The 15871-nt window shown below is 33.8% G+C and overlaps 6 protein-coding genes across 6 annotated transcripts; 5 read left to right on the top strand and 1 right to left on the bottom strand.

Annotated features, from left to right (window-relative positions):
* Positions 1-1008: 1008 nt before the first annotated feature.
* On the top strand, positions 1009-1419 carry KABA2_02S16082 (40S ribosomal protein uS11; the record flags this gene model as incomplete). Its single annotated transcript, XM_041549396.1, has 1 exon — positions 1009-1419. One exon carries the CDS (start codon positions 1009-1011, stop codon positions 1417-1419), a length of 411 nt encoding a protein of 136 aa, XP_041405330.1.
* A 932-nt stretch (positions 1420-2351) lies between these two features.
* Positions 2352-2987, top strand: KABA2_02S16060 (60S ribosomal protein eL39; the record flags this gene model as incomplete). Its single annotated transcript, XM_041549395.1, has 2 exons — positions 2352-2357; positions 2838-2987. The coding sequence occupies 2 exons, from the start codon at positions 2352-2354 to the stop codon at positions 2985-2987; spliced, it is 156 nt and encodes a 51-aa protein (XP_041405329.1).
* A 1203-nt stretch (positions 2988-4190) lies between these two features.
* JSN1 (Jsn1p) lies at positions 4191-7367 on the top strand (the record flags this gene model as incomplete). Its single annotated transcript, XM_041549394.1, has 1 exon — positions 4191-7367. The coding sequence occupies one exon, from the start codon at positions 4191-4193 to the stop codon at positions 7365-7367; it is 3177 nt and encodes a 1058-aa protein (XP_041405328.1).
* Positions 7368-8106: 739 nt separating this feature from the next.
* GRR1 (SCF ubiquitin ligase complex subunit GRR1) lies at positions 8107-11541 on the top strand (the record flags this gene model as incomplete). Its single annotated transcript, XM_041549393.1, has 1 exon — positions 8107-11541. The coding sequence occupies one exon, from the start codon at positions 8107-8109 to the stop codon at positions 11539-11541; it is 3435 nt and encodes a 1144-aa protein (XP_041405327.1).
* A 3163-nt stretch (positions 11542-14704) lies between these two features.
* KABA2_02S15972 (uncharacterized protein) lies at positions 14705-15337 on the top strand (the record flags this gene model as incomplete). Its single annotated transcript, XM_041549392.1, has 1 exon — positions 14705-15337. One exon carries the CDS (start codon positions 14705-14707, stop codon positions 15335-15337), a length of 633 nt encoding a protein of 210 aa, XP_041405326.1.
* A 157-nt stretch (positions 15338-15494) lies between these two features.
* On the bottom strand, positions 15495-15803 carry STE18 (Ste18p; the record flags this gene model as incomplete). The annotated part of the gene is made up of 1 exon (XM_041549391.1): positions 15495-15803. The coding sequence occupies one exon, from the start codon at positions 15801-15803 to the stop codon at positions 15495-15497; it is 309 nt and encodes a 102-aa protein (XP_041405325.1).
* Positions 15804-15871: the final 68 nt, after the last annotated feature.

Below are 15871 nucleotides of genomic sequence, written 5' to 3'. Positions count from 1 at the left end.
CGTGAACCTGGAAATCAAAAATTCGATGGCTATAAATATTCTATTTTGTTTTATCCCTGCGGACTTTCTTTAGGAACAGAAATTAAAAAGTGGCTTTCACTAAGCCTACTATTACAATAACCAATTCTAAATATATACATATAAGTTACCTCCTTACAAGGAAACGTGTAATTATAATCCTATTTCAGTAGAATATATACGAGCCAAAGACAATTATTGGCACGACAGGTCGATCAAATTAATGCATAACAATTGACTTACACATGTAGGAACCCTGGCGTTGTGGTCAACGACTCTTCACAAAATAAACGTTTATATATATTGACTCGAGGGATGACATAATGGTGGATGCTTGAAACCTGAAAGATGCCAAGCATATTTACCTCGTCGCCTTACATGACATTTACTTTCAAAGATTAACAATCGGTAAAGGGGTAGTTAACTAAGAAGCTAACATATACGCTAAATTCATAATTACCAGATAACTATCATTTCTTTATTTTGGTCCAGGTAGATGACTTCTATAGTTAAACGTTGCAAAAATTTCGATAAACAGTGTAGTTCAAGTTCGTAAGTACTAATGAGACACTTTAATTATGTCTGAACAAATGGTTAAGACGCCCTAATAAATTTGTCTTAGGGTTTACAATAAAAAGGTCCGTCTATTTGTTAAGCAAAGCAAGAAAAAAAGGAAAGAACTTGTGGTTCCCCCGGCCTGGCAGAAAGAAGAAAGACTGTAATTTTGAAGGCGAAGCGAATTGAAAAATTTTATTATTTTTCAGTTTTTGCTGGTAACAATCGACCAATTTGTTTCTTTCGATGAACTAACATTTTTCATCTCACTCAAGATTTTATATTGAATTTTTTTTTTCAGTTTTTCATTTGTAGATTTTAAATTGTTATATATTAGAGTTCTTTAAGTTTCACTATATATCACTCTTGCTAGTTTAAATTTAATAGTTATTTTTTTTAATTATTTTACTTTAAATACACCATCCACAAACAAGAATGACTACCGTTCAAGCTCGTGACAACTCTCAAGTTTTTGGTGTTGCTAGAATCTTTGCTTCTTTCAACGATACTTTCGTCCATGTTACCGATCTTTCTGGTAAGGAAACCATCGCCAGAGTTACTGGTGGTATGAAGGTCAAGGCTGACAGAGATGAATCCTCTCCATACGCTGCTATGTTGGCTGCTCAAGATGTCGCTGTTAAGTGTAAGGAAGTCGGTATCACTGCCGTCCATGTCAAGATTAGAGCCACTGGTGGTACTAGAACCAAGACCCCAGGTCCAGGTGGTCAAGCTGCTCTAAGAGCTCTAGCCAGATCTGGTCTAAGAATCGGTAGAATTGAAGATGTTACTCCAGTTCCATCTGACTCTACCAGAAAGAAGGGTGGTAGAAGAGGTAGAAGATTATGATTTGTTTTTTACAAAAGTGTATTTTTGTTTACATTATCCAAAATTTTTATTTTTGTATTACAATCCCAAGAGATACTTGATGGTTCAATAGTATTTTAACGCATTTGGTTCACAAGTAATATTGGGAATTTAGTCATAATTTTAACTCTATTAAAAAAAACTCACCTTTTACATATAATGTGTGTATGTATATTATATAACCATAAGACATCTAATTGTCTATAATAGAATACATATATCGTATCAACTTTAAAATCAAACGTCGTTATTCGTTTTATAACTATTTAGATGTATCCCATTTTATGTATGAGTAGATGACGATAAATTAGAATCAATTATTAGACTAGCTTTTATAGTTTGCTAATTTATTGATGGGGTGTGTGGATGTTAGACTTGTACATCCTTACATTACACACAAAATTTATTATAAAAATTCTTCCAATCATATATCTGAGAATTAATAAATTGAAAAAACAATAACAGGTGTATAATTTCAATTTTCCGTTCTCCTCCTCGTTTTCTTTACATGCTAGAAAATAATAAATGTGAAAATTTTTGAAAACCTAATAGATCGGAACTGATATAGTTTTGTACGACGGGTCGTTCTATTGTTTATGAAATGTGAATTCTTTCATTATGATAAGCTTCCTTCACTCACAAAATTTTATCCAGAGGAAATGAACAAAACTCAAACTGCCAAATGTACGTATTGGCCAGATTGAATAATATGCAAACGTCAGAGATGGATGTAGAGTAGTAGAACTGGGAATTTTCGAAATATTCTGTGTGAGTCGATCATACACGTTAGAAACACTGCGATGAGTAGCTGATTGATTATATCAATAACTCCATATATTTCTTATATACTTGAATTAGATTTGTTTAATATCTTGGTTAAAGAAAATAAAAAATCAACAATAATATAATTAGCAATGCCAGTATGTTAAACCAGCAAATTTTTGTTACTTCAATAGTGCAAGTTCCATGATTTATGTTTTCTGTAAGGTAGAAATAACAAGTTTGTTATTGAGGTGGAATTTACGTGCATGAAAATAAAGATGAAGTAGATATAACGAGAATGACTACTCATTGGGGATACAAAACTATACTAGACTGTTAAGATAGTGTTCGGATCCCCGATTTCCTCGTATACGTTCGTGTATCCGATCAAGAAACATTGCAATGGACTATATAATGGTAAGAATACCTACGATACAAATATACTGAATGAACATGAATATACCGAAATAAAAGAAAAGATATCTGTGAAATCTGGGGATAATTTCTCCTTCCTATCAGTATTTTCTTTCCTAAGAGAATATAACATAAATCCATACCCAAATTATTTGCCAAATACGTTCTTTAATTACTAACTTATCAAAACATTATACTTTTTATTTTTTTTATTTTTATTAAAGGCTCAAAAATCTTTCAGAACTAAGCAAAGACTAGCTAAGGCTAAGAAGCAAAACAGACCATTACCACAATGGGTTAGATTAAGAACTAACAACACTGTTCGTTACAACGCCAAGAGAAGAAACTGGAGAAGAACTAAGTTGAACATCTAAGTTCTTTGTTTTTATGCCATTTTTAAACTCTTTATTCTAAAAACTTTAAATATCATACTTAATAATCCCAAGAACATAATGGTCACTTCAAAGTGTATTTCGAATGAACCAATAGTAAGTCTATTTTTCATCATTATCACATTGAAAAGGAATTAACCGTTAAGGCAGTTCCCAAGTACTAATCAAGTTATATAGTTTTGCAACTTTTATATGCATACATATACATATATATATATAAAAGATAAATTCAATAGCATCATTACTATTTATTTCGTGGCATTAAACATCCAGTTTAGTCAAGTAACCTTACATAACTGTGAACATCTCTATTTTGTAAAATGTCAGTGTGTCACAGTGTCTGGCATCAAACCTACCGTATTATCCTTTCAACATAAGGGAAAACAACTAAAAAAATAAAGGATGCGCAGCCCATCCACCAAAACAACCTGAATCCCCATCAGCTGTGCATTTATTCATTCATTTATATTTCCCCATACAATAGCAATAATAATACCGTGAATCGCTCGGATAACATGAGAGCGAGAGAGCGAGAGATAGGGGCCAACTACCACCGCCGCCAAAAATACATACATATTGAAATCTGGGGCAAAGAAAAGTTTGAAAAGGACGAAAACAACGAACTACGCTTTATAGGGTGACAATATAACACTGCGCGCATAATACAACATACCTTTTACACATTACACCAAATTAAGCTACAAATGAAAACCCACCATACCATTTCAAATAGTTCCTTTCACACAGCATGGCATATTTTTAACATCTTGTAAGCCACAATTTAACATACCTTTTCAGATTTAAGAAGAACTTGATTTTATTTTACGTAATTCATTTTTGTAAGTCTCTTGCAAGATACAATATACTTATATATACATATAATTATCCATTAATGAAATTGGATCTTTGTTTGCTTCATTTAATTTGCTGAATATTCAATTAGCTATAGATCTCTTTTTTATTTTTCAGTTTTTTTAAGTAGAGGTTAATTTAATATATTTGTGGAGAAAAGGAGGTTCATCTTTTACTTTAGCTGTTTCAATCATACCAATTCAACGATATACATATAGACATATATTTTGAAAATATACTTAGCTGTCTAAAACTACAAACACACACACACACTAACTATTAACGAAATCACTTTCCCTACCATTATCAGAGTTAATTCAATCCTTAGAAATCATGGAAAATAAATATCAATATAATGGTAACCCAACATTACCTGATATTATTGATCCAGGTATCACTATCCCTATTTTTGATGATGTGATGGAAGAACCAGGAGATCAATTAAGTTCTCAACAACCACAGAAACTAGGTTCATATAGAGTACGTGCTGGAAAATTCTCAAACACTTTAAGTAATTTATTACCATCCATTAGTGCAAAGTTACATCATGCAAAGAAAAGTTCAAATGGTAAAGTGGTCCCTAGTGATTCTAACCCTATGGATACCAATATGCAAACCGATTTAGATTATCGTATCAGTGGCGAAATAATGAGAAGAAGTGCAGAGGTAGATAGATTGTTACATCAGGGTATAAGTATTAACGAAGCTGAAAATATTACACCTCCACAAGATTCTGATAGATTGGTACATTTCCCCCCGTCGGCTGATTATTTGATAAGTGCGCCGAGAAGATCAAATGATTCCTTCACAGTAGGTACAACTTTATCACAACCAATGAATAGAACTCGTAACAATACAATGTCCTCACAGATTACGTCCATATCTTCAATGGCACCAGGACCAGTATCCGCAGGAGCCATTTGGGGTAATACAAACCCAAGCGTTGATGACTCGTTACATCAATCAACAAATACAAATACAAATACTACCAACAACAACAATTCAATTTACGAACAAGTGCTACCTTCTATGAGCAGTGGTGCAGTACAGGATAGTAACGCCTCGATTCATACAAAAAATACTAACATGTTGAATGTACCTCCTACAGCAATGTGGGCAAATCCAGCACAATCAAGACAAAGATCTGCTTCCAATAGTTCAAGTATATATTTAGACGCGGCACCATTCGATCAACAGTCATTATATTCTCATGCTCAATCGAATTATACATCAACTCAAACGTACCACGAGGGACCTCTAGTGATAGATGACGTTGATCCAAGATCAATAAATTGGGTGTCGAATGATCCAAACGTACCATCAATGAATAGAATTTCAACATTGATTCCAACAAATACAATTTCTATCTCCAATGTGTTTCCTTTACAAGAACAACAACCTCATTTGAATAATGCTGTCAATTTAACATCTACATCCTTAGCAACTTTATGCAACAAATTTGGGGAAGTTAGCTCTGCAAGAACGTTCAAAGGTATTAACATGGCCATTGTAGAATTTACTACTGTAGAAGCGGCTTCTGAGGCTTTAAATGCTTTGCAAGGTAAAGAGGTCTCAATGATAGGAGCTCCAAGTTTTATTGCATTTGCTAAAATATTACCAATGCATCAACCACCTCAGTACTATAGTAAACAACAAGTTCCACAAACAGAACCAATTTCTCAACCATTACTACATGAACAACTATATAATGGATCTGTTACGTTACAGAAGCAAGGAAATGTATCTATTCCAGTGTTTAACCAATACCAATCTCAACAAGGTCAATCAGTACCTCAAACTCCATATTCTGTACAATTACAACAACCATCTCAACAGTCACATAGTCAACAATATGGAAACAATCACCAAAATCATGTTAGTCATACTCATTCAGGTTCAATAGAAAGGGAACAATGTCCATTCCCACTTCCTGCACCCTCTGTAATAAGCAAAATGGGTGATTTGAAGAAAATTATCAATTCATTTGATATCGTGCGTGACGAGGAACAAGTTACCAACTTACTCAATGGTGTAATAAATTTTAAAGGTACTACGGATACTGGTAATTTTGGCCCCTTACCAAGTTCTAATGTAGTGAAGGGATTTGAAGCCTCCAAATTGAGGGAGCTTCGTAAGGCTATGGATAGCGATTCTATGCCTCAAATAGAACTAGAACAACTTGCAATGACAATGCTAGATGAATTACCAGAACTATGTTCAGATTACCTGGGTAACACAATCGTTCAAAAATTATTCGAAAATTCTTCTGATATAATTAAAGATATTATGTTGAGGAAAACCGCCAAGTATTTAACCTCAATGGGTGTCCATAAGAATGGTACATGGGCATGTCAAAAAATAATTACAATGGCTCATACCCCTAGGCAAATTCAATTAGTTACTTCGGGGATCTGTGACTATTGTACTCCACTATTTGATGATCAATTCGGTAATTATGTTATCCAATGTGTTCTTAAATTTGGGATGCCATGGAATAATTTTATTTTTGAAAGTATTATATCTAATTTTTGGACAATTGTACAAAATAGATACGGTGCAAGAGCAGTTAGAGCATGTCTTGAGGCACATGATATTATTACCAAGGAACAAACTCTGGTATTGAGTAGTGTTATTATATTGTATTCGGAATATTTATCTACCAATGCTAATAGTGCACTATTATTAACTTGGTTTTTAGATACATGTGTTTTACCAAAGAGACACACTGTGCTGGCCTCATACATTACCAAAAATATTATAGAATTATGTCACCATAGGTTGGCTTCCTTGACAGTTCTAAAGATTTTGAATTATAGAGGTGATGATATTGCCAGAAAGATTACCCTCCAGGCAATTTTTGGCGATTTGACATCTGAGGAACCACCTCAGTCATTGAAATTAATTTTGAACGATTCAAGTTACGGACCTACATTTATTTACAAAGTCTTGTGTATGCCTTTATTAGATGAAGACACAAGACAACATATTGTTCAGCAAGTTAGAAAAGTTGTCAAGGATTCTGTGTCGGCTCAACAACATAGACGTTTAATGGAAGAAATTGGGTTTGCACCATCCAGTTCACATTCTCAAGGAAATATGAATAGACATACGCATAGAAAGACAAGTAGCAATATCGCATTCAACCCAGAAGCAAACGGCCATATGAGAGGCCCTTCGACATCTAGTACACGCAGTAACGGTTCAAGACAGGCCAATATTGTATCCCAAACAGTTTCGGGGCAAATTGCGAACTCTCCACCAAATAATGCTGCAAACGCATCGTACTTTAATTATCCAGGGATGTTCCCAGGAGCATTCTTTGGGGCATCAAATGGTTCCAATATGATTGATAATGATGATATCATTAACAAGTTCGAAAGACTCAATTTGAACAATGGTACTCACTTATCACTTCCAAAACTGAGCTTTAGAGGTCCCGCATCCAATGGTTCTACAAATAACGGTACTTTTGAACAAGACACCACGGTGAACAAAGACTACAACTTATAAAACATTCCTTACTTCAATTCTCTTGTACACAATATATTCACATACACACATCAATATGTATCCATATATGTACATATATATATATAATATAGGACTTTTATATCCTTAATATAACTAAACAATATATCAATGATGGTCTATTCATTTGTATCAATTTACTTGTGATCTTATAAATACATTCTGGTTTAACTATTTTTTAGTCGTTCGGTACGGTAAAACGTCTGTTTATGCTAGGATCAACTGTTCTTATTTTTCTAATATTTTACTTTTGTGAATATGTACAAGACCTTCCGAGGTTAAATGACCCTAACGTAGTTGAAAGAGGCGTGCAAAAAAGTAACTATGAATTGTAACACAACACATGAACTGTTCTTCATATTTCATGTAATAAGACATATGTTCATACAGACTAAGAGTGTGAGGCTTTTCAAGTATTAGAAGTCTACTTATAAAAAATAGTTAATCAACTACGGGCTATTTCAAAGTAAAAGAGACCTTCGATTTTTCACGATTCCAGTATCAGGTGTTATTTATAATTTAATATTCAAAATTGGAAGGTAACCGGAAATATAGCATCAATATCTCCAACTTATTAAGAAATATAAACGATCTGGAATTGTTTACATTTATATATATCTGTTGAAGATAATCAATTTGAACATAGTCACTCTGTGTTCCCAAGCTTTTTTTTAATAGTACTCCCCTTTTTATTTGCATTTAGTATCACAAAATTAAAGTCATGAATGGAGAATCGAATAGTGGTAACATTAATAATAATAATAATAATAATCACATGAACGAACAAGGCCCCTATCAAGGCGATATAAGTTCTCTGGAAGGGAATATTAGTAACGGAAGTGCAATTAGTATTGCCAATGATAATAACAGTCAAGGTTCCAGAACACCTATTTTAGATTTCCAAAATTTGGATTCCAACGTAGGATCACAGGATGCCGACCAAACAAGCCTTCGTGTAAGAGCCACAAATAGTCTAATTGCTCAGCGTAGAATGCATGGAAGGAATGTCCCAGTTCCCGCCGGTAATGGCACTTTTGCCGTACCGGGAAGTGCAACTGAAAGATTTTTAAGAGGAATTGAGGTAAGGATAATTGATCGTACGGGAAAGATGACTCATGAGGATCTTGACTTAATCCAGTATTTCCAAAATAGGCTACGAGTTAAAGTGAAACGATTTCTTACTATTGTTGAAGTAAATCGTCAAAGACTAATCAAAGAAATTGAACAAAATAATCTTAAGTTACGCGATCTGACGATAGTCAATAGACCAAGAATGGCATTATATATCAATAAACTACAGAAAATGAGAATGAGAGCAATTGAATTAGAGACTGTCGAATTACAACGTATAAGGTCAAAAATAACCGAATTAGTACAAGCTTATAAAGCGGCCATGGTTGTATTCAGTATGGAAAAGGTAAAAAAGTCAGATTTACAAAATCCTACCGAATACTACCTTAAATGGTTAGATAAAATAGATTTCTCTCAACATGAAAAATTAACAGAAGGTTTACAAGAATTGCGGAACTATACTTCCCAATTGATTGATAAATTTGAGGCTGAAGATTGGGAGGCTTCAAATACATATTTTGAGGGCATACCAAATGATATTTCCAACATCACCGATGTTTTTTTCCAAAATTCTCAGCCAAAATTGGTATTTCCTTTGCATAAACTTCCCTCCGAAATCCTTCATCTGGTGTTAGATAGATTAAGTCCTCGATCAAATGTTGTAAACCTATTGACAGTATGCAAATTATGGGCTCTCATAATTGTTAAATTCCTATATTATAGACCGCATATAAACAAAAAATCCCAACTTGATATTTTCCTTAGGACAATGAGAATGCCTCGTTCAGCAATGATGTTTGATTATCGTCTTATGATCAAAAGGCTTAATTTTTCATTTGTGGGAGATTATATTCATGATAAAGAATTGTACTATTTTATCGGTTGTCGCAACCTGGAGAGGTTAACACTTGTGTTTTGTAAGCATATCACAAGTAACCCCGTTTCTGCAGTATTGGAAAATTGTAAATTTTTACAAAGTGTCGATATTACAGGTATTAAGGATGTCCAGGATAACGTTTTTAATACGTTATCCGAGAGTTGTCCTAGAGTACAAGGATTTTACGTACCTATGGCGAAGTCGGTAACCTTGCTTGCTTTGAATAATTTTTTCATTCATGCTCCAATTCTAAAGAGGGTTAAAATAACAGGAAACACTTCAATTAATGATGATCTCGTGTCTCTCATGGCCGAAAAATGCCCACTACTAGTCGAAGTAGATATCACGGGAAGTCCAAATGTTCATGATGAGAGTCTAATACAATTGTTTTTAAAATTACCACAGTTGCGAGAGTTTAGAATAACAAACAATTCAAATATAACAGATAAACTATTCTTAGAACTTGCCAAAACCGTTGATCAATTACCTGCCTTAAGACTAGTTGATTTTTCTAATTGTGATAATATTACCGACAAAACCATAGAAAAACTTGTTACTTTAGCACCCAAACTGAGGAACATATTTTTAGGAAAATGTAGTAGAATTACAGATAATTCTCTTTACAATCTAGCACAGTTAGGTAAAAATTTACAAACAGTCCATTTTGGTCATTGCTTTAACATCACTGACCAAGGTGTAAGGGTTTTGGTACAATCTTGTCCAAGAATTCAATATGTCGATTTTGCATGTTGCACAAATCTGACGAATAGAACATTATATGAACTATCTGACCTAAATAAATTAAAGAGAATTGGTTTAGTTAAATGTTCCCAAATGACTGATGAAGGGTTGCTAAATATGATATCATTAAGAGGTAGAAATGATTGTTTGGAGAGAGTACATCTATCATATTGTTCCAATCTAACTATATACCCAATATACGAGCTACTAATGGCATGTCCTAGATTATCACATCTCTCGTTAACTGCAGTTCCCTCATTTTTACGACCTGATATCACAGCGTTTTGTAGACCAGCTCCGAGTGACTTTAGTGACAACCAGCGCCAAATATTTTGCGTTTTTTCGGGGAAAGGGGTCCACAAATTACGTCATTATCTGATGAGCTTGACCACTCCAACAAATAGTCCTCAAACGGATATAAATGATGTTTTGACGAAATACATCGTGGCAAATAACTTGCTGCAACCATCAGAAAGCTTAGAAAATGGAATCCAAAGAATTTCATCTGAATTGAACCAGGATTCTGCCGCTATTCTGGCCGCCTCTGGTTTAAGTCAAATTCCTGGCTTAAATGCAGATGTCAACCTTCAAAGTATACCATTTCAAAATCTGGACGACATATTTACTTGGACTAAGGTAGACCTTGAGAATTTCACATTGGATAGGGATGAAACTAACCATCTTGTATCTTTACTTGATCGCAGATTTTACGAAGAGCCATTTAGTCCTGATTTTGAAGATTTAGATCCTGATGCTGCTCCAGGTGCAACATCTGTTCTGAATGGTGAAGTTTGCCACCTAATTAGAAAATTTCATGAACTTGATGAACGACTAGAGGATTTTGAAGTTAATGTAGCCAGCTTATCAAGAGTCCAGTTCCAGTTTACGGGATTCTTACTACATGAGATGGCGCAAATATACGTGTTAATGGCCGAATTGAATAGACAGACCCTCCATATTCAAGAGAGAGTATTTTCTTCTGAAATCGAAAAGGATAAAAAAGGTTTTTATGTGTGGCGTTTATTTTTCCTCGACCGGTTTACAGATTTGCTACAAAGGTACAAAATTGCCACAATTGTGTTGAGATTATATCTTAAGGATAGTGTTACATTGTTAACTAGACAGAGAGAGGCAGCTTTAGCAAACAATAGAATAGCCATACGTGATGACGTGTCTATGAATGATCGATCTGCAACTACGATTAGTAATAATAATTTACAGCCAAGGGCAGACTCAGACGGCGACATGGATATAGACGAAGTGCCTAATGAAAATCCAGGCGCCGTTTCACCAAGAATTAGTGACTTTTGGCCTCCTAGAAATATGACTGCTCCCGTGACTGCTGTACCATTTGGACTGCAGAATGCTGTAGATGTAAATGATATTGAGACCGAAGGAAGCGGTGATGCAGAAGAAAGTACATCCCAGTTTGGAGATCTGCCAAACGCGGAAGATAATAATATTTAGGTTTTTAACGATCTATCACAGAAGGAAATTTGCACTTTTAGGTGCTGTAATGGATGAAATTACATTATATAAATATATCTATATCTCTATTTTGAATTCTACAAAAAATAGTATATAAGTAAAAGAAAAGACAATTAAGGATGCAGGAAAAATATTATATGCGCGACAGTAAGAATATTTAATGGGGTTCCAGGTGATTACAAATATTTATTAAAAAATCATCTTCGTCATTATTATTTTCATCGATTAATTTTATTTTTCCTATTAACGTTGCAAATGTGTCCTTCAAAATACTTGTTTTAGTCGCTACCCTTTTGTTAAATGAATCATTCAGCATATCTTTTTTGTAAAGAACCCAATCTTTGAAAACCAATTTCTTTTCTTCTTCAGGCATTCTATTCAGATAGAAATGAAGATCACCGTCTTGGTCATGATGTAAAGTCGCATTATTATAATTAATATAACGTAATAAATTGTGTAAGTATTTCTTGGCACTATTTGTGTTTTGATCCATATTAGTGACTGAGTCAATTATATTGAGTATATCTTCCTGCAATTCCAGTTTATTCGCATCATTTTTAGGAGATGATATATCATTTGGAGTAGTTCTGGAATGCCGTAATTCCAAAGTGGTATTCACATTGTTAATTGACATTTGTTTTCCCAAAATCTGATTGTTTTTATCGTGTGTTCTTTCAACAGTATCAATTATTCCTTCCGGTGTTTCATCAGATGGACTATTATCTATATTATTGACTGTATGATGTTTTGATGAAACAGAGGAAGCCTTCAATGGACTAGTAAACGGTACATCTCCAACATTTAAGCCTGGGAGAGTAACAGCATGAGAGGATTCTAACGTAGGAAAAACTGAAGTGTTACGGGTAATACTCAAAACTCTTCTATGTTTAGAGGTGCCTAAGACGCTGGTATGAAGGTGAGACATTCGTTCCCCATTTATCACTATTATGTTGAGGACTTGGGATCGGGGTAGAGGATGTACTTCCCTTGGAGCTTGATGATTCTGAAGACCTACTTAAAGAGACAGATGCCGGTACATTAGAAAGTTTTACTTTTCGAGTAATATCGTTCGTATGTTGCTCTAAGTTACTTTTTGTAAGCGGTGTACTCTTAATCTTGTTTAATTGAGACTCTACTATTTCTGATTTAGATGACCTGTAACTTGCTTCATTCTTCGACTCATTCCCTCTAGCGGGTGAACCTTTATCTACAAGATTTATTGAATTATCCTCAATTTTCAAACTTAATCCTAAATTATTCTTTGGATGACTACCTGATAGGCCATCCGGATATTTTGATGGCGTTCCTTGCACTTTGCTAACTACAGATAACGCTGTCACAAAATCAGGCGAAGAGGCCCCTCTAGGTGTTTGAGTTTCTGGTAATAGATCTATTTTCTTTTCGGAAAATAAAATATTTGGAGTTGTGGTTATTAAGTTTATATCGTTTGATAATGGCAAAGTTTTATTATTATTTTTATTGTTATCCTTACTTGGAGAAATTGATAATGATTTTGCAACTATAGAAGTTTGAGCAGGGATGTCGAAAGTACTATGCCCATGAGCAGAGAAGCTGAAAACATCACTGTCACCATCATCGTCCAGTAGTTTGTTAGATCTTTTCAATTGTTTTTCTCTTCTATCTACGTGACCTTTGAAATTTATAGTCACTTCTTTTGGTATTTCATCTTCTTCTGAATTAATTGCACTATTTTCTGCAAAAGAAAATTCAGTGGGGGAGATTCTCCTTGGTGAAGACCTCAGAAGCTTTCTAGTTTGGGGTTTTGGAGGTGATATATTTTCGGTTTTCCTCTTTTTAGGAGCTACACCACTATAGTCATTAATTTCCTCATTATGATTAAGGTTATTATCAGTTATATCGCGAGTTTTTGAAGGAGCTTGTTCCTCGGATGTTTGAAATATTTCAGTGTGATGTATCACAGAATCGGAAGATTTTGTATGGCTGTCCGTATTTTCGTTAGTTGTTAAATTGTTCTCAACAGATTTATACCTATAATGAAATGTCCTAAAATAAGCTTGACTTAGTTTTGGAATCCCTTCAATGGTTTCTAAATGTTTAAAAAAATAGCAATTGCCATTGTTACATGTTTTAAAATGAAGCTCTATTACTGACATCGAATTATCCAGTGAATTATCCAAAATATTTTGTGGAATGAAAATTATTTTTTTATCATAGATGCAGAACGTAACTACTGCTCTATTAGAAATTTTTGAGGACAATCCCGGTTCTTTAAATGCTGTGTAAGATGGATCATATTTTATTAAGCCAGCCCTACTAATAGTTTCAATTGATGCATCACTTATTTTATCACGAGTAGCATTATTCCTAAAGCTTAGTTTAAAGATATTTAATAAATTTAGTGAGAACGGTTGACTAAAGAATCTATCATTACTCCAATCAGATGCATTTGAATTTAATCTGTGATCCTTAAGTAATTTCAATCTTAAATAACATAGTAGACAATCATTTGGAGATATAGCTACATGAAATTCCAAAACATTCGATATAGTTTCCAGAACATCTTTGCTTTTGGATCTACATTTTTTGAGTCCTTGAGTCGTCCGATCGCAATATATACATTTTATGGAGTCTGCCTGAATGACATTATCTTTGTTTGGAGATGGGTAATAGTAATAGCCTAAAGTTGCTAACATATCTGCTGGGATAACTGTATACCGCCACGAATATTTTTTATTTTCTATTGTATGTGTTATTTTAAATGAATTGATCCTATCCGTTTCATCACTGTAATGATTAGAACCCTTTCGATCTGTATTCATATTGGAGAAAATATCAAAAATTTATGTTCGATTATTATAATTATTATGTAAGCAAAAGCAATGATACCACTGCTTAATATTAATATGATCTGCTTGTTGCGATATATGATGCTCCTGAAGGTATATATCTACTTATGGTGTAACAACTTATTTTGTTTTTTAATTTTTTTTTCTTGCAAATGTGGATGTAAACAATTTCACCTTTAAGTTGATGTATTTTTAAAAAAGTAAATATATAACTAAAAAGACATCATTAAATGGTGCACGCATTAGACATTAACGCAAATTAAGAGAATATAAGGAATTTTACAGACATAATCTACCATCGTGTTACATATATTATGTTGATACGGAACAGAAGAAAATTTGTTAGTGTTTTTCTTACATGTCTTGCGATTTTTGTGGTTTATATTTTATTCAATGATATTGAACTGGCGTTTGTCTCGAAGGGGGTAATTCGTAAAAAGGAATTAGATAACAATTTAATATCGCAGGTTGCCTCTGTTGATGTAGATGATACACGGGGTGCATCAGTGGAAAGAGTTGCATCAGTAGGATCTCGAAATAATGGTAAGATTGATGAAATGTTGCGTGTGCCTGGTTCCATAATGCCATCTATGCCAGATCAAGATGCAAAGAAAGAGTTGGGTAATGCTTCATGGAAATACTTCCATACATTATTAGCAAGATTTCCTGACGAGCCTACTGTTGCGGAACGTGAAAAATTAGGAAACTTTATTCAATTATATGCAGAACTTTACCCTTGTGGTGAATGTTCATATCATTTTGTCAAAATGCTCCAGAAATTTCCAGTCCAGACTTCGAGTAGAAAGGCTGCTGCACTATGGGGGTGCGACATACACAATAAAGTGAATGCTTATTTAAAGAAAGATATTTATGATTGTTCAAATATTCTTGAAGATTATGATTGTGGATGTGGAGATGGTCCAACAGGGGAAAATCAATTAATATAATAATTGTTTTAGGAGATAGCAATAATATTAGTTTTATCATTATCATGAATTAAATATTTAGAGATGTATATAATTTTACAGAAGTTTTTAAAAAAACAAAATAATAAAGGGAATGACGTGGAAATGTATGCATATATAATTTAGTATGAATGTTTGATCAAACAATAGTACAACAACCTGTAGAATCTGCCGATGCTGATGGTCTATTAGCTCTTCTTAATCTCACAGTCTCTCGGAAATGGTTTTTACCAGGTTCAAGATGTCCCCACACATCCGGTAAAGTATAATCTGTATTATTAGTTGTAAAATTTATCAACGAGAGACAAGCATTCGATGCTGTTATTCTCTCTCTACTTAATTCTGATCTTAATTTTTCATTTAGATCATTGATTCTTTTCAGTTTTAAATATTTTATCCTGACAGCTAGTTGTTCTTGTTGTTGGTCCAACTGTAAAACTTGAGCCATTTGAGCTTAATTTGTTTAATTATTAAGAAATTATTGTTATGCGTATCAACGAAACCTCAGTGATTTAC

This window comes from Maudiozyma barnettii (genome assembly GCF_903064755.1).
Source record: "Maudiozyma barnettii strain CLIB 1767 genome assembly, contig: KABA2_02, whole genome shotgun sequence".
NCBI classification, from domain to species: Eukaryota; Fungi; Ascomycota; class Saccharomycetes; order Saccharomycetales; family Saccharomycetaceae; genus Maudiozyma; species Maudiozyma barnettii.
This window is presented reverse-complemented; position numbering and strand designations above follow the sequence as displayed.